General features: G+C 32.4%; 3 protein-coding genes across 6 annotated transcripts; 1 reads left to right on the forward strand and 2 right to left on the reverse strand.

Moving 5' to 3' along the window:
- Nucleotides 1-18: 18 nt before the first annotated feature.
- Nucleotides 19-2,192, reverse strand: LOC104742371 (uncharacterized). Of its 4 annotated transcripts, none has more exons than XR_015579569.1 (11): nucleotides 2,059-2,192; nucleotides 1,879-1,971; nucleotides 1,735-1,799; nucleotides 1,598-1,652; nucleotides 1,432-1,515; nucleotides 1,254-1,322; nucleotides 1,069-1,164; nucleotides 799-983; nucleotides 631-712; nucleotides 411-510; nucleotides 19-329 (listed from the first exon to the last, which is right to left on the reverse strand). XR_015579569.1 is itself a non-coding variant. In XM_010463372.3 (11 exons), the coding sequence occupies exons 1-11, from the start codon at nucleotides 2,119-2,121 to the stop codon at nucleotides 267-269; spliced, it is 978 nt and encodes a 325-aa protein (XP_010461674.1). In that variant the 5' UTR covers nucleotides 2,122-2,192; the 3' UTR covers nucleotides 19-266. The 4 variants fall into 4 exon arrangements, 1 of the variants encoding a protein (XP_010461674.1); XR_015579568.1 differs by having other exon boundaries at nucleotides 631-719; XR_015579567.1 differs by having other exon boundaries at nucleotides 1,254-1,338.
- On the forward strand, nucleotides 2,129-5,139 carry LOC104742375 (uncharacterized). Its single transcript, XM_010463376.3, has 2 exons — nucleotides 2,129-2,911; nucleotides 3,205-5,139. The coding sequence occupies exons 1-2, from the start codon at nucleotides 2,416-2,418 to the stop codon at nucleotides 4,932-4,934; spliced, it is 2,226 nt and encodes a 741-aa protein (XP_010461678.1). The 5' UTR covers nucleotides 2,129-2,415; the 3' UTR covers nucleotides 4,935-5,139.
- Nucleotides 5,140-5,141: 2 nt separating this feature from the next.
- On the reverse strand, nucleotides 5,142-7,567 carry LOC104742374 (uncharacterized). Its single transcript, XM_010463375.3, has 7 exons — nucleotides 7,119-7,567; nucleotides 6,926-7,043; nucleotides 6,393-6,823; nucleotides 6,030-6,140; nucleotides 5,813-5,932; nucleotides 5,505-5,603; nucleotides 5,142-5,403 (listed from the first exon to the last, which is right to left on the reverse strand). The coding sequence occupies exons 1-7, from the start codon at nucleotides 7,454-7,456 to the stop codon at nucleotides 5,286-5,288; spliced, it is 1,335 nt and encodes a 444-aa protein (XP_010461677.2). The 5' UTR covers nucleotides 7,457-7,567; the 3' UTR covers nucleotides 5,142-5,285.
- Between the last annotated feature and the right edge of the window lie 10,283 nt (nucleotides 7,568-17,850).

Consider the following 17,850-nt stretch of genomic DNA (forward strand, 5'->3'; position numbering starts at 1 on the left):
TTTGAGTCATTCTTTCCCTTTTTAAAACATAGTATATTTCATTTGGAGCCTATGGTGTCATGGTGTGTAGTAGGAACATCTTGAAGTCTACCTTAACACACTGGCAGGGTAAAAAAATCAGAATTTGTACAGACACAAAAAAAAAACCGCGTAAATTTGGCAGGCAGAGCAAGCCAATAAGCATCCAACTCCAATCCCAAGTGTAAGCGTATGAGTCGTATGACAAACAAAGAAACATGCCTTGACCTGATATGTTAGCTTGTTCTTTAGCAGCTAAACTGATCTCGCTTTGTCCGGACAAGTTCCAGCGGTAATCTCTCCAGTGCCATCTGGAAAATCTCACATGAATTGTTTATCATATGATCCAAATCACAAGCGAAGAAAAGAAAGAAAAAAGTTTGCTTTCTCACCCATAGTCGGGGAGCAGTTGGATCTGACTTCGGTTGTGCTTTGGCTAGCTTTGATTTGAAACTTATGGTGAGGCAGACCTTGAATTCCACCGAGAAGGGACTGTTCGACAAAGACAGGAATGATCATCAATATCGCAGTTTCGATAGTATATACTAGTTAGAGATTCATTTGCTTCGATCAACTGCCTAGGTTTATTGAAAATGAAGCAAAGAAACTTACCCTGCGAAAACGGAAGGACACATCAGAAGCCGAGGAAGTACAACGTAAATGGGTAAAGTCATGTTACGGCACACATCTCCATCTGCAATCTGAACAGGTACTCAATTAGCAAATCATTTAGATATTACGATTGTTACATAAACAAACAAAAATGGTCATAGTTAACACCTGTGTAGACTGAATCAAAGAGGTCTCAGTGACAATCCTTTCCCCTACAATTATCGACTCGACACGGAGTAGGTGAATGTCGATAGAAGTAATAGGAACTGATGATGCTTCCACTGTTAACTCGCCACTGAGTGGATCCTGCAAAGAGCATTGGGTGGCTAATTTTCCGGTAACTCGGAAACCACCTAGGGAGATCAATAGTCAGATTACTTCTCTCATTACCAGATCAAAAAATCTCCAATCTAGAGTGAAGTTGTTGGAAGAACAAACCTGTCTTAATCTCTGGGAGCAACGGATGTCTCTGAGTGTCTTGAGTAATGTAGAAGATGACCATTTCCGGAGGAATTGGCCGCTCCGGAAGATCAACTTCAACCAAAAACCGATGAAAAAACATCACAAAACAATTCAAGTTTATCCTAGAAACATCAATGAAGTCAGTAAAAAAACAAGGTTACCTCTACTGCCCTCAATAATAAACTCCACCGTTGCAGACAAAGGTTTGTGCAAGTATCCTCGTGGTATATCTACAGTTAATAGATACTATCACAGATTTTGCATCAATTTTTTCCCAATCCTCAGATGAAATAAAATCTAAAAATCTTTTCTAAAAAAAAATGATCAAAATTTACTGACTTGGATGTTAATATTTGTTCCATGAAATGTCTCATAGAACTTCTCTACAATCCCAGGCTCCCTCAGATTCAAAGAGAATGGTATCTACATCAACAAACACAACCACACAGAGAGGTTTGGTATCTAGAGCTTAGCTTTCTCTCACTCAATGGGACTGTGTTGTTACCTCTGTAGTTCCAGCAGCGATTTTACCAGAGGATCCAACTTCGATTGTCTTCTTGCTGTGGCCAAAACTCGAATTCTTTGCTTCAGCTCAAGTAATTAAACATCAAGTAATCAATTCAAGAACCTACAAATGCTTACACGATTTGAATGGGTTTGATGACTCCATAGAAAGACTCGATAACTCCAGCTGATCCTCCACGAACCTGTAGGAGTGAGGAAGATAGATTTAACTCGTTGGAACCAAATCGAACAAAGGCTTAATCGAGAGAGAGAATCTGAAACCTGCAAGTTGACTGATCCATTGACGGATAAACGTATCGTTTGATGCGAAATCGAATTCGCAGATTTGATCACAATTCTTCCTTCCACTGGTTCCTGAGTCAATAATTCAAAAACCGGAGGGTTTCAAATTCGTAATCGCCATTGATATCGTGATCATAAGAAAGAGATTCGATTACATACGTAAGAGCGATAGATACGGCTTGATCTTGAAAGTTTGATATTCACCGTCGTCGCCGTCGCCATTGAAGCACCGAAGCTAAGCAGAGCAGCGGCTTTTTGTGGTTTTCAACGGCGGAATAAATGAAACGGCAAGAAGTTCTCTTTCGTAATATAAAAACAGCAAAACTTTAATAAACGGCGTGTAGTCAGTTCTTGAGAGTTTGAAACATCATGAAGTGCAATTCAATTAAATTACAAAAAGCTTAAGAAGAGACGTTATTACACACAGCTTTTACAACTTCTTCTCTCTTGTCTTGTCACTGTGATGGTATCAGAGAGAGAAAGCTTTAAACCCTAATTTCATCAGAGAAGAAGAAGATGTGGGAGAGAGGGGAGCTAGTTTGGGTAAACCTGAGCTTGTCAGATACATGGATTCCGGGTCGGATTCTTAATTCATCCGTACCGGTTGGAATTCTAGTCTCGTTCTTCGGCCTGATTGAGCCGCGCTACGTTCCAAAGCCATGTCTCCGAAGCTTCGATCGCAATTTCGAAGCCCTGGTTTCAGATTCGAGGAGGTTTCGTCGGTTTGTGAATCGAGCACTGCGAGCTCACTTTTGGAATATCTCGTTTGGGTTATGGTGTCCGTGTCAGCCGCTTATTGAATCGCCGTACTTCGATAGTGAAAGTTCTCTATCGTGGTTTCCAAACTCATCTGATTCGGCTCTGTGTTTTGTTCGAGATATGGCCGTTTCGATACAAGTGCCTCTAAGGAGTTTAGCTAATACTAATAGCTCGAGCGCTCAGATCCTTAGTTTTCGGCGGTACGCTGTTGATTTTAAGCGTTCTGCATCTGTCTATGAGGAAATCAGAGCAAGTAAGTGTGAAAAATCTCTTCTTTTTTTTTTTTTTTGTGGTTTTGTTGTTTTTGTGTTACTACTTATGTTTATGCTCAGTTCAATTGGGAAAGAAGACACATTTGGTGTTGTTCTCTATATGCTTTAGAGCTATTGATACTGTTTTGTTCGAGTAGTTTTAGAGGAACTTAAAGAAGCCAGATTTGAGTGTTAAATTTATATGCTCTGTTCAGAACTAGACCAAGGTGCAGTATTGATTGACAGATATTTCTGTGATTTGTATTCTTAAATGATTCTGTGAATATGTGCACAGGTGCAAGACTAATGGACAGATCTGAAGAATCAGATTGGTATCTTGATCCCTCAAACACGATGTACTGCGTGGACCTGGATTATATGTTTCCTACAACATGGGATGCAGACGTGGAAAACAGTAGCGATTTGAGTCCATTGCCGAAGGATATCCATTGTTATTCATCTGACCAGTCTGTCGATAACTCTTATTCTAGCACATGGAATACGAGGAACCCTCGAATTAGCTCTTGTTCTAGCACATGGAATACGAGGAACCCTCGAATTAACTCATATTCTAGCACATGGAATACGAGGAACCCTGACTCTTATTCTAGCACCATGCGAGCTTGTGAAACTATGGCTAGGACAGCTGTTCATGAAGATGATGGTCACCAGTCGAAAAGTAGAGGGTGTCAAGTTGAGCAGAGTGTCTGCTTACTGAATTCAGAACCTGCTGTTGAAGATATGATAGAGGAAGACACCAATAACACTGCTCGACCAAGAGTTGATGTGTCAGAAGAACCTTCTGATGTTATGATTGGAACTCATGATGACATCATTGGTTTGGTTGATACAACTGTGACATCCGTTAAACAAACAACTAGGACAGCTGTTCATGAAGATGATGGTCACCGGTCCAAGAGTAGAGGGTGTCAAGTTGAGCACAGTGTCTGCTTACTGAATTCAGAACCTTCTGTTGAAGATATGATAGAGGAAGACAACACTAACACTGCTCGACCAAAAGTTGATGTATCAGAAGAACCTTCTGATCTTATGATTGAAACTCATGATGACATCATTGGTTTGGTTGATACAACTGTGACATCCGCAAAACAGTTGTCACCCTTGCTTGATGCGAGTAACGACAAGGCATATTTGGCAAAGCCTGTTTCTTTTGTTGTTCCGGGAGCCTGTCATACTCTAGCTTGTTCAATGAGAAAAACATATGCTAACCCAAGAGACAAGCTTGATAGTTCTATACTCAGTGCCAAGTCCATCAACGAGCAGTCGTTAGGTAGGAAGAGTTTTAATGGAACACAAGGAAACTGGTCTGACGATGCATTCGAGTCGCATATAGTGGAGGTAGGACAGACTTCGCGACATATTTCAGGCACTTCAAACAAAGAATTCAGTTCTGATGATGCAGGCATTGCACCTGCAGAACAATTACAAGATTTGGATGCTGCAAGAACTGTTGAAAGCCAGATGAGATCAGTTGATAATGTCAGATCCATTGGAGTCAAAAGGAAAGCAAGTCGAAACAAAGCATCTGCACGTAACTCCATGAGAAAGAAGAGAGCAGCCCAACAATCTATTTCTACTGATAAAACACTGAATCTACACCTGATGAAAGATATGCGGCTTGCTAATCCAAAATGTTTGAGAATGAAGTTCTTGAGTAGACATGGGGATATCCCATCCAAATCAGAAGTGTTGAAGAGGTTCAGTGTGTTTGGGAAAATAGATGCTTCAAGAACTGATGTAAGCCCAGAGAAAAGCTCTGCGAAAGTAGTATTCATGCAGAGTATAGATGCAGTGACGGCTTATCAATTTGCTAGGACCAAAAAGTTTAGACTAGGACGATGTAAAGTTACGTACCGCCTGGACGCCTTTGAGGAAGACAATGAAGTAAACGACGTTCTTTTGTCTCAGGAGGCACCAAAATCATGTCTCAAGGAACATGGTTCGGAAGATAAAGAAGAGGGAAAAAGGAATCTGAAGGTGAAATTTCAAATGGAGGCTAACTGATGAATCAGATCTTATCGTTATCTTAGTTGTTTTGTGCATAACTTATGTCTTTCTCATGTTGTTAGTAGCTAAGGTCTACTCCTAACGAAAAACTAGCACTTTTTTGTGTGGCCCTGAAGCTTATGTAGAAGTATAAGCATGGCTTGTTTTGTATTAGAGATAACATAGTTTGTACTTGACTATATAAAATAGCTTTGACGATAAACGTGACTACAAACTACGTTTCCATTTTTCTACTTCAAAATTGTTTTTATGTTTGGAAATTTGGGAACTCAACGAAGAGAGGAAGAAAGTATAACAAGTTGAAAGGAAGTAGCAAGCTGTAAATCTGGCAAGTCCATAAGCATAAGTTTACAGCAAGGCGGGTCGCTTCCATGTATGGTCTTCTTGATCGGTATTGGCTTCGCTTGGTCGTTTGCACTCGCATTTCTTGCAAGCATCGTTTCTCCTAAAGTTCACGAAGTCGCATCTGCAAAATTAACATGAGCCAATGGGAACAAGAATGTTTGGTTTAGGATATGAAGATACCAAATTACTAAATAAGAAATTGAGAGAGAAAGTGAGACGCACGAGGGGCATTCCCAATCTCCAGGCTCTGCTAGTGTCTTGTTACGTTGTTCTCGGCACTGTCGACACTGTTTATTGCTAGCAAAGTTCATATATCCACACCTGAAAATATACATACAAAACAGTCTGATCAGTACAGAGCAATCGAGCAAAGATAGTAAGACACCATGACCTTTACACACTTTCAATTCTTAGCAGACAGAAATAAAGACTAAGGGGCAGATACAGCTGATGGTCTTAAGCAAACGCTAAGACGTAGAAGCAAAATAAAAATGATATTGTAAAGGCTTTGAGAGGTAAGGGAAACTTACCCAGTGCAGGTCCAGTCTCCTTTTTTCATTTCAACAACATTCACCATTGAAGTTTTCTTTGGTCCCTTTGCTTTACATTTCAGACAGCTCTGGTTTCTTGTGAAGTTTAAGAAACTGCACCTGCGGAGTCAGCATGGAAATAACCAATGAGGGTGTGATATAAAAGTCTATACTTTTGATTTCGAGAGAAACTGGTAATTTTCAGATTTAGACTTACTCAGGACATAGCCAGTCACCTTCCTTGACAACAGTAGCAGCAGGTCGTCTGTCAGCGACTTCATTGCATTCTCGGCATCTTTCATTTCTAGCAAAGTTCACAAAGTCACATCTGCAGAGGAACAAAGAGGCAGAAAACCCCCAAAATTAAGTCAATTTACTGAAAAAAACACTAATATCTCAAACCAATGTTTTAACCTCTCCATCCAAAGAAGCTGACACCATTATTGCAACCTCAGATACGACATTATCTAGAAGACAAGAGCTTAGGAAACTAAACAATGGATTCACCGTGTATATAGAAGCAGTCTAATTTCTCTAGAGACAAGGCATACAAAGCTAATCATTCTTAGAAATAACTTACCTGGGACAAGCCCAATCTGCACTGTAATGAAGTCGATCACGTTGAGAAGGCTCATCATTCCTCAACGCCACACGTTGAGAAGAAGGCTCATCATTCCTCGATTTAAAAGCCACACGCTGAGAAGAAGGCTCATCATTCCTTGATTTAAAAGCCCTCTCTTTTGGAGGCAAAGATTCCTTGGAAGAAGGTTTAGGCAAGGCAGGACTTAGAGGCTTCTCACTAAACTCAACCAACTCTAAAAGAAGTCTTCTTGCAGACTCATGAATAAGTTCTTTACCAGGTGGAATCTCACCACGAGAGATAACAATCGAATCAAGCGCATTGAACAACAGCAAACGCATAACATCAACAGTTCGAGCATCAGCTTCTGTATCCTTAAGTATCACATAAGCTCTATCACACGAGCTACGAAGATCACAAGAACCACAAACCTAAATCAAAAAAGGAAACATTTTTCTTATAGGTTAAGATATCTCTTAACTGAAGTATTAACAACTCCATAGCTCAAAATGCAACAAGGGTACATTACATACATCTCCTTCGTCTAATCGAACATGAGCTCGAATCCTTTTAGATGAATTCACAGTTTTTCTGAATAGATTAGGGCATCCACGCTCTACAAGAGCTTGTACATCTCCCGATGTTAAGGATCTGCATCAAGAAGAGAGAGTAACAACATCATCAGTTTCAACACTAAAGATTGATAAAATTAGAGAAATTGTAAACCTGAGAAGGTCGTATCGATCACGAGCGAAGCTGAGACAAGCGTCTTTAACTAGATTCATCTCCTGGTAAACCGTATCATCTTCGGTGTCTTTGGTAAAATATCCTTTCGTCTTCAAACGATCGACGAAAGTTACCCACTCTGGCCATGGATGAGGAGGAGGAGGATGAGACAATAAATCCGAATCCACGGTGGTTGCTACTGCGGTGGCGGCGTCACTGGAGAAGCATCGGTAGCGGAGAGATACAACGGACGGGAAGCGATTGAAAGAGAGGGGAAACGAGGGCTTGTGAGGCCGGAAGATTGTATTTCCGACTAGGAATATTCTGGAAGACGACATTTAAATATCTTTCCGGCAAGATCTCACCAGAGGCAGAGACTGTGAGTGAAGAAGGTTTTAGCAAGGTTTTTTGGCCGGGCGAACGAGTGGATAAAGGAGAAAGGCAATACAAGTTTTTTGACTATTTGCAATTTGACCTTTAATTTATATCTGGGCTCTCTTTTTACCCCTTTATTTTTAAATTTACAAATCATACGCTTTTGTAGATATTATGTGATTTTTTTTTTTTTTAATAGATTTATATTTTTAGTTTTTTCCAATCATAAACTCTTACCACTCTTAAGTATTAACAAAATCATTTTACTTTTAATTCGATCATAATATTCCTACTAGATGATAATCCGCACTGTGCAGTGCGGAAAAATATTTACGTAAATTTTGATTTATTAGTTACAAAATAATAGTATTATCTTTATTTGATTTATTCTATGTATTTTATAATTTATAAATTTAATTTACTTAGTTTCATACTTCGGTTTCGACTATAGTCGGTACAACAAACTTAACGATTTACCATTATTAGATTTTGGGTATAATTACTTAATTTTTTTTAGAATTGGTAGAATCAAGAAAACCCTTATTTACTCGTGATCCGCTTTACAATTTGTAACGGTATTGAGTCAAAGTAAGAAATGAATTAAAGTGCAAGAAAATTATATGATTGGAAGGTAGAATGGAGTATAATAAAATATTTTTATTACTAAAACTCATCGATCTCAGTGCAAAATCATGAAATTTGAATATTTATAAGTATCAAATAAGTTAACCCGTAATTATATATATATGTTTTGAATGGTATGACAGAACAATATATTACCTATCCTACGATAGAAAATTTTGTCGATTAGTTAATCATCTCATTATATTAAATTATATATATCAAATCCTCTAAAATTTTGAATTAATTTGTGAATGAGTGAAATCTTTTAGAAAATAAGATCATCCATTGTATAAAATTTACTAAAAAAAATTGTAACCCGCATTTTTTAGATAGTGGAGATTTAATAGTTTTCCGTGGATAATTATTTTTATTTTTATTTCGAATGATCAAAATAATTATTTAAGGAAAAATAATATTATAATTGATCATAATTATTATTTATAATTTTCTAGTAAAAACATTTGTGTAGATGTTTTTGAAAAATTAAGGTTAAAATTATGTGTAAGAAAGATTGAATTTCTAGTTATTCAAATATCATTTGTTATAATCTAATATTAATGTTATGAATAATTGTTTTATTGAAAGTATTGACAAAAGTAAGTTTTTATTTTATTTTAATTGATTAAAATATATTTATTATAAAATTGAGATTTTCTGAATTGGTTTATGAATAAATGTATTCTGAATTATTTATAATTCTATTATTTTTTTGAATAAATGTTCAAATCCGTGAATCATATAAATTTGGTAAAATCCTAAAAATAAATAAAACCTGTATTGAAGCGGTCATGTTCTGAAATCTAGATTTAACTTATTTATTTATTTTTTAGTTACATATAAAATATTTAATAAAATATAAGATTTTGTTGACAAAAAAAAAATATAAGATTTATAATTTCCTATATTTTAATATAATCTCTTTGCGTCGATGTGAAGTACAAAACTTTTTTTAATAAATTAGATATAATATTTTATATTTTAAAAATATAAGCAATGTTGTATCTTAGTTTTAAAACATGTATGTTATTATTAAACAATTTAGGGATGCATATATTTAATCTTAGTTTTATGAATAAAATTAAGTTTGATAATTGTTTTAAATAGTTTATTATTGTTTCCTAAGATTTTTGAAATAATAAATGAAATCTGTTAAAATAATTTTATTAAATAATTTCAAAAATATTTGGTTATAACTTCATTAAATATATATATTTTTTCTAAAATATTGTTGTTAAAATATTTCCAATATACTTTCACGTAAATATATATTGTTCAAGATTTTTTTTCTGATTTTATAAGATTTTTTGAGTTGAAAAATAGAAAAAACAGTTAATAAATACTAAAAAAATAACTATATTAATATTTACGTGAATTAGTTTTTTTTTAATAACTGTATTAATAAATAATCTGTTTTATGGTTACAACAAATTAATATTAAAATGAGATTATTATATTTGGTAATTAAATACAGTGGCATTTTGTGTAATATACTAAATAGAGTAAGGTTATTTGTTTAAAGGGTTGCTTAAATAATATAATAGAGATTCAAAATAAAATGCAATGTTTATTCGATCATCTAAATGCAGGGAAGGGCTAATTGTCAAATTTTTTTTTTGTTTTTGTTTTTGTTAAAGGGCATTCAATTGTCAAATTGTTTTGAAATCATTCATTTATAAACATTCTATAGATAAACCTTTCATCACAAAATCACCATCTATTCTATTAATTGGGGAGTACAAAACAAGTTTTGAAAAAAAAAAAAAAACATATCATATATCTATCATATAAATGGTTCTAGATTTTGAGATATTTATAGAAATCTAATTTAATTTTTGAATATTATCTTTTATTTTAGATTTTTAAATTTTCTTAACCAAAAAACCTATGTTAATTAATTCATCTTAATACATATTGAAAAAAACAGAAAAAAATATGAAAACCTTAGTATATATTTACTATATACCTATACTATTAAAAGGGAAATATTTTTAATTAAGTAGACATAAAGTTAGATAATATTACATGTAATGCCATTAGATTAAGTCTTGAAAACGCGCCGATCTCGGATTGACCCGGAATATTTATTAGTTTATTAATTATCTTTTAATAAATCGATCAAATAATTACATCCACTCCGAAATATTTGTGATCAAGAATTCCCAAAACTGAAAATAACCACAAAGCAACCAAAAGAAACTTTGTAATCCTTACTATTTATAATTAAAAGCAACATAAACTCTCACCTATATATATAATGATATACCTTTAGAACGTATTATAAATAATTATTATATCAAACCATAATATCTATTTTTTTAGAAATATTGCATTCTAACACACTTTTCATACATTTAATTGCCCAATAGCACACTTTCTGTCCACAAGGCACTTTTTCTATATCTATTAACTTTTTTACCCTCTAGTTACAACTTTATTAACAACAATACCATCAAACTAAAAATTTCTTCTAGTTACCAAATTCACCTCCTTCTCTCTCTTTTATCGCTCTCCTCTCTCTTTCATCGCTCTTCTCTATCTCAATTTCTCTGCAATTTATTGTTTACTACTTTGGGGAACTATGGTTTACTATTTCAAAGAAGAGCATTTACCAATCTAACACCTTTGATTTTTGACTGTGGAGAATAATGTTTTTAATTACTTAATTCTGAGTCATTTCCAACTCATGGCTGCGATGCGAAGAACAAAGGTTGTTCCGTGATGGCAGTCTCGAAACTTGGTTTTATCTTTGAATCGTCTAATTGGTTTTTCTCTTTCGCCTTTTTCATCATCTAGTGGTACAATTGCTGATTTAAACAAAATAATAACGAATTGAGCTTTGCGAGAATTTTCCTCTCTCATCTTCCTCTTCTTTGATGTACCTTCGTTTCCTGAGCATTTTTTTTGTTTCCTGAGCATTACAAGTTCTTTTCTTTGATTTAAGCTAGATTTGGTAATTGAATCTTAGATTTAAGCTAGATTTGGTAATTATTATTTGGTATTTGCGTTAGCCGTCAAAATTAGAGTTCTTTTTAGTTTATTTGTTTCTATCAATATTTGAAATTTACTCCAAGAATTAATTAAATGGATTTGAGATTGAATCTGGTTGATGAACACTGGTCAAAAGAATAAATGTCAAACTAAGGCTTTTGTAATAAACATTGTTGTAGATTTATGTAGACAAGAAGAATGAAAAATTTACAATCGAAATTCAAGACTAAGATCCTCATGACCAATGTAAAGTACTAGAACTAGTTAACTTTTGCTCTTTTATAGCCAGCCGTATAACTTTGTGATCTTTAAAAGGTTGGTATCCACATCATCATTTTTTTTTCTTGTGGCTGTGTATAACACCATCAATTTTTAAAACACATTTTTTTATGTCCAGGCAATAACTATTATATGGTCAGATCCTTGTGGAATCAAGCAAGCTCAAAAGTTGATGTCCACAAAACAATGATAATATGGTTTCGTAAATCTTCTGTCCAAAGTTTAAGGTCAAAATTTTCCAACTTTATGGGTGTCAGTTAGATTCGTACTAATTCATTTTTTTTGGACATTTTGATCATATATATCCATGTGGTCACAGTTTCTAGGATATGCTTAGATGTTCATTACAAAATTTTGAGAAAAAATTGAAACAAAAATATTTTGATATAAACAATAATAAAATGTAATTTGCTTGTTCAAGTTATAATATGGTTTCTACTAAAAAATTCTTAAGTTTTAGCTAAGTTTTGTTAATTTATGTCAAATTAAGTTTAGGGTTTAAAGTTTACGGTTTAGAGTTAAGGGTTTAGATTTTAGGATTTAGGGTTAAGGGTTTAAGGTTTACGGTTTAGGGTTAAAGGTTTATGATTTAAGGTTTAGGATTTAGGTTTAAGGGTTTAGGGTTTAGGGTTTAGGGTTTAGGGGTTAAGGCTTAGGGTTTAGGGTTTAGGGTTTAGGGTGTAGGACAATGTGTTGGCTTTGTGTGTTCCTTGACAAGCTCTTCTTTTGATCCACATTGTCTAGCTCCTGCTTCTTGGTCAGTATTTTATTGTTGCCTCCACATTTGTTCTTGCTATGATTTTCATTTTATACCTTCTTCTTTTTTATGTCAAGTCTTACTCTATGTCATGTGTGCATCACGTCACTGATCCACATCATTTGGATGATGGAAGAGGTAGAAGAGTGGAAAATAGGTGTGATGGTTGAATAGTGGACTGTATTTTTGGTAGCAATATACCAAAAACAATGGTTTTGTTAAACATTCTTGTGTCCATTTAATAGTGAACAAATGATCAACCAATAATGGACAGTTCACGATCTCTATTAGTAGTTTTCTCATATTACGCTTTATTTTCTCACATTCATATCTGAAATGAGAACAAATGTCATCTCTCACCCCATGTGTCTCTCTCTATATATGTACTTCGTTTGTAGCTTTACGTTTATTTTATTTAAGATTACACATAATGCCGCTAAAGTAAATAAGCTTGGTTTTATTTACATAAGTTTTTTCTACGAAAAGAAGATAAGTTCTATTGAAAACAATATGATTTTCAGCATAATATGGATGGTTATGTGTCTATAAAGTGGTATAGAAGGATATATGAACCCTAACTTAATGGATATGGATGAGTGGATAGGTTTTCTGTGGATGGTCGTATACTTGTATGAATAAACATGGATTGTTTTTATGTGGATGGTTGTATGACTGAACATACTCGTTTATCTTATGATCCAACAGTTCAAATAATTTGTTTTCACATCGTCTATTCATGTATTTGATATTGCAGATTCTCTCACACTCCCACAATTGGTTGTGTTTTGCAGAGCAAAGAGGAGTAAAAATTGTTGTGAAATATGTTTGTCTTGTGTTTGTACTTAGATATGTTACTAGACATTACTAAAAACTGTTATTGCTGATTTTTCTTTTATAGTTTATAAGCATAACTAAGTGCACATAATACATGTGTATTCGAAACAAAACGCTTATGGACTAGTTGGATTTTTTTTTTGTGCTATAGACTTGCAACATAGGGGAATTAGTTGTTGATGCCACAAATAAACTGACCATATGGTCATTGTCTCTTGGACAACAACTTTCAGATTTTTTCATTTGTCTTTTTTTTGTCTGGTATAATCAAAAGAAAAATCTATTTGCATATCATCAGCCATGATAAATCATCGGTTCATAGCCAAATACAAAGAATGTCCATATATTCATCATCCATGTGGACTTGATTTAAAAATAAGTATCCACAAATAAGACATTGATATCCACAAATATGTATCCACGTAATAAGACATTGATATCCACAAATACGTATCCACACAATTAACAAATATTCAACTATAATTGGATAATATGTATTATAATTATTCACTTTAAATATAGTAAAATAGATCTTAAAATGTAGAAAAAATAAAATTATAATGAATCATAAAAACAAAATCGAATATATATGTCATAATAATTAGAAAGAGAAAAAAAAGTGTAGAAGGAAGAAGAAAGAGTAAGAAAGAAGAGAGAGATGCAAAAATTTTCAGTCATTTTTTTGCAACCATTCTAAGCCATTAGATCCAAATTAGTAATTGAAATCAAATGGTCTAGGATGCAACCAATTACACACTCATCTTTAGTCGTCGGATCAAATTCTTAGTTAGAATCGGACGGACCTTAATACAACTGTTTTTTTCTCTCTAGTTACACATATGTTTACATGATCAGAGCCAAAATAGTCTAAAAATCACGTGAACAATATAAAAGTTGGCTAAAAAGTGTCTCTTGGTCAGAAAGTGTGTCAAATGAACATACTTTTAGTAAAGTGTGTCTGAGTGCAAATCTCCTTATTTTTTTGGGGCATTTTTGAAAATGCCCATTTTTCTACGCCCTTTTTTTAAAATACCCTTCCATGTTGACCATTTTTAAAACTACCCTTTTTATGTACAAAATGACGAAAATACCATTTTTTTAGTGACAACAAGAATGTATAGTCATCAAAATCGAAAATATTTTTCTGCCAAAAATAAAAAATTTTCCTGCCAAAAATTATTTTTTTTCCCGCCAAAATCATAAATTTTTCCCTCAAAAATTATATTTTTCCTGCCAAAATCGAAAAAATTTCCCGCCAAATTTTTTGAAATTTATACCTTATAAAAACATTGTAAACGCTTTTAAAAACCTTTTAAAAAGCGTTTACAATGTGTTTAAAAACCTTTTAAAAAGCGTTTACAATATGTTTAAAAACCTTTTAAAAATATTGTAAACGCTTTTAAAAACATTGTAAACGTTTTTAAAAATCTTGTAAATGCTTTTAAAAAACTTTTAAAAGCGTTTACAAGGTGTTTAAAAACCTTTTAAAACTCTTTTAAAAACCTTGTAAAAACGATTACAAGGTGTTTAAAAACATTGTAAAATCGTTTACAAGGTGTTTAAAAACCTTTTAAAAACCTTTTTAAAAACCATTTAAAAACCATTTAAAAACCTTTTAAAAACCTTGTAAAAGCGTTTACAAGATATTTTTAAAACCTTTTAAAACTCTTTAAACAATATTGTAAAGAGCCTTTACGAGGTGTTTAATTAACGTGTGCGGGTCAGAACCTAGTGTTTTGTTTATATAACACATTTTTTCTTTTAAGTTTAAAATCCATTTAACGCATGCGCTCCTTGCATCTTCCAACTACTCCAACCAGATACGTAATATCAAGTCTTAAGCCAATTATATAGTACTACATTATATTGCATATTAATCTTGAATAAGTCACTGATAATTATAATAATTATTATTGTTATGATAATAACACTGATATTATTATTATTATTATATTATTATTCTTATTATTATTATTATTATTACTACTACTATTATTATTATTATTATTAGCTTGAAGAGTTTTTTTTTTTTTGAAATGTATATTGGTAATTTTATATGTTCAGGTTTAAATTCATATATTAAATGAGTGTAATCACTAAAATTTTGGAAACATTTTTATATAGTTAAGTGTAAAGAAAATAGATTTGTTAAGAAAGAGTAATTGAATTAATTAAAATAAATAAGAAACAAATTCCATGGAAAACTAACATACCATTATGAGAAAATAATTGTATTTCTACCTATTACACAAAATATTGAACCATGTGTTATGTTTAATTTTTTTTTTAAATAACAGCCTAAATATTTAACGTTTAAAATTTGAATTCTAAAAAAAAAAAAAGAATTTGTGGTGCTTTTGCACACCCAATAAACCCCAAGAATCGACACTGTGTCTTGGGGGATACATAGCAAATCTTTGACAGGGTGAGAGTTGATGTCAGCTAGTGGCTGGTTGAGAGAAAATAAAATGGTAATAAATTGAAAGAAAGAATAATATAAATTTGTGTTGGAGATAAGACGTAACAATTTAGATTAGTCTCAATTGCTAAAGAGATATTTTGGAAATATTTTAACCATAATTATAACCCTATGCTAAAGAGATATTTTGGAGAGCTCCACTCGAGATTTTTTATACACTGAAGAGATATAGAATACATAACCATATTTTAGTCCATCATATGAGTTGTTTTAAGGATAAGGAGCATAAATCTTTTGATTTTCAAATTTTTTTATTCATTTCCATTTTCATAGATTTTTCTTTTGTTTGAAGAAACTTAATTTCAGAAAAAAATAAATTTGATTTTTTAATATGATATAAAAATATATTTCATCAAATCAAAGGTTATTTCTCCCAAATTTTTAAGTCTATAACGATTTTCTTTTATAGGATAACATATACATTATTTTTCTTTCTTTTTTTTTTGGAAGGGTACATATAATAATAAAATTTTAATAATTGTTTTTTTTAATTTTTACGATTTTTATAAGGATACTATTTGTTTTTTTTTAATTATTATCCGCATCATATATGTTTTGTTTTTATAAGTTTAATTTTAAGTTTCTATGTGTGCTTTTCTTTCTGATTTGATTTTAACAAATATCTAAGATCTTTAATACTTTTTTTTAATTTCTTGCAGGAAAATAAAAATATGTACAATCTTCCTCCTTTGATTTGATCTCATCTTCCAATGGTGTCAAACATTAGAGCAATTGATGTCAAAATGGATAGAAATAAGAAAAAAAACAGAAAACTAAACTAAAGAACATTGTATGATTTTATTATACTATATTTGTTTTTACTTTTTATGTTTTAACCTCCACAAATCTTACATGTTTGACCAAAAATCTTATTCAATTACACAGTTTATATATTGACGAAATTAAATTTAGTCATGAGTAATATATATCAGCAATGTTACTTTGTGATATGAAAACTAAATCTGTGTTCACCAAAAAAAAGAAAACTAAATCTGTGTAAATACTGATTTACCAATTTAACATATGCACAATATTTAAAAAAACCAACAATACTATATTCAAAGACATACTAATAATCACAAGTTTGATGGGAATTAGCATTAACATTAGTACAATTATATATTTTTGGAGGTTGGTCTAAATATACACACATAATATCTTAAAGACTTAACCTTATATAAAACCTACATGTTTCATCACACTCATATACTAAACTAACTAATTTCAAATTGGTTGATCATATTTAAATTTACTATATGAAGTATGAACCGTGTTATACATAGTAACATATGTTTACTTTCACGCCAACTAATTTTGATTAATTAAATTTCAAATGAAAATAATTTTGATTGTACATAGTAATATATAAATACAAGAGGTTTTAGAAATAGTCAAAGACTAGGTAGTAACCCGTGCTACAGCACGGACAAAATATTTTCATATAATTGTATTATTTTAAATATATATAATTTAAGTTTAGTTTTAATTTGGATTATTACACATATATAACCTAGACATATCTACTTTGAAACTGGAAACACGTCCCGTTTTATCAAGTCCCGTTCCATCTCCTCTTGTCCTATATCAATCAGAATTTTATGTCTTATTGTAACGCTCTAATAATCACCTTGCTTAGTGGGCCCATCCATGTCCACTCTCAGTCCATGGGCCCATCTCACTTAGTAGGCTCATATCTATTTCTGGCCTGTGGGCCCATCCATATCCGACCGCCGATTTGCTACGTCCGTAAGGCTTTAAAGATTTGTTTACTATCCCTACAAATCACCACATGATCTTTCCATGTGTTTTGTCTCCACTCGCACAGTTCCTACAATTACTTCCGGATAGTCACCAATCTTAAAACTACTTCAGCTCAAGCATGCTTAACTCTAAGGGCATCTCCATTCCAGAAACGGGAGAAGATTCTCAAAAAAAAACAATTACTTTAATTATACAGTTATATTGAACTAATAAAATTGTCTATGGCCCACAAAAACAGTAGAGAAATGTTTCCACACCAAGTAATTTTAGATGCGATTCTCTTTCTAGTGGGGCCAAATTTTGAGTTTTTTAATTAAAATTTGGCCCACAAAAAACATGAGTAACCCAATAAGCACTCCCACTGGAGATGACCTAAAGTTCTCTCAGAATATTTGACCAAAAATAAAACTGCATTTTGGTAACATAGGTGACCAGATAAATTCTTTTAAACCTCTCCGCAAACCGGTATGTCATACTTACGATTGTTCTCTTTTAAATAATTACTTGTTAGATAATATTTTTAACAGAGATTGGGTAAGAAATTTAGACAGAATACCCATATTCTTCTTGAATATTTAATTTTATTTAGTTGGTTAAAATTATCTAAAAAGAATTACAATTTTAACAAACTATCT

This window comes from Camelina sativa, chromosome 14 (genome assembly GCF_030686135.1).
Source record: "Camelina sativa cultivar CO46 ecotype springtype chromosome 14, ASM3068613v1".
NCBI classification, from domain to species: Eukaryota; Viridiplantae; Streptophyta; class Magnoliopsida; order Brassicales; family Brassicaceae; genus Camelina; species Camelina sativa.

Coding starts and splice junctions, on each gene's coding strand:
- LOC104742371 (XM_010463372.3), bottom strand. CDS start 2,121: ATGGCGACGGCGACGACGGTGAATATCAAACTTTCAAGATCAAGCCGT. Junction 1,653..1,734: donor ATCAAACCCATTCAAATCGT/GTAAGCATTTGT, acceptor TTTTGGCCACAG/CAAGAAGACAATCGAAGTTG. Junction 330..410: donor CAACTGCTCCCCGACTATGG/GTGAGAAAGCAA, acceptor GAGATTTTCCAG/ATGGCACTGGAGAGATTACC.
- LOC104742375 (XM_010463376.3), top strand. CDS start 2,416: ATGTGGGAGAGAGGGGAGCTAGTTTGGGTAAACCTGAGCTTGTCAGAT. Junction 2,912..3,204: donor CTATGAGGAAATCAGAGCAA/GTAAGTGTGAAA, acceptor ATATGTGCACAG/GTGCAAGACTAATGGACAGA.
- LOC104742374 (XM_010463375.3), bottom strand. CDS start 7,456: ATGTCGTCTTCCAGAATATTCCTAGTCGGAAATACAATCTTCCGGCCT. Junction 6,141..6,392: donor GCAGATTGGGCTTGTCCCAG/GTAAGTTATTTC, acceptor GTTCCTCTGCAG/ATGTGACTTTGTGAACTTTG. Junction 5,604..5,812: donor GGAGACTGGACCTGCACTGG/GTAAGTTTCCCT, acceptor GTATATTTTCAG/GTGTGGATATATGAACTTTG.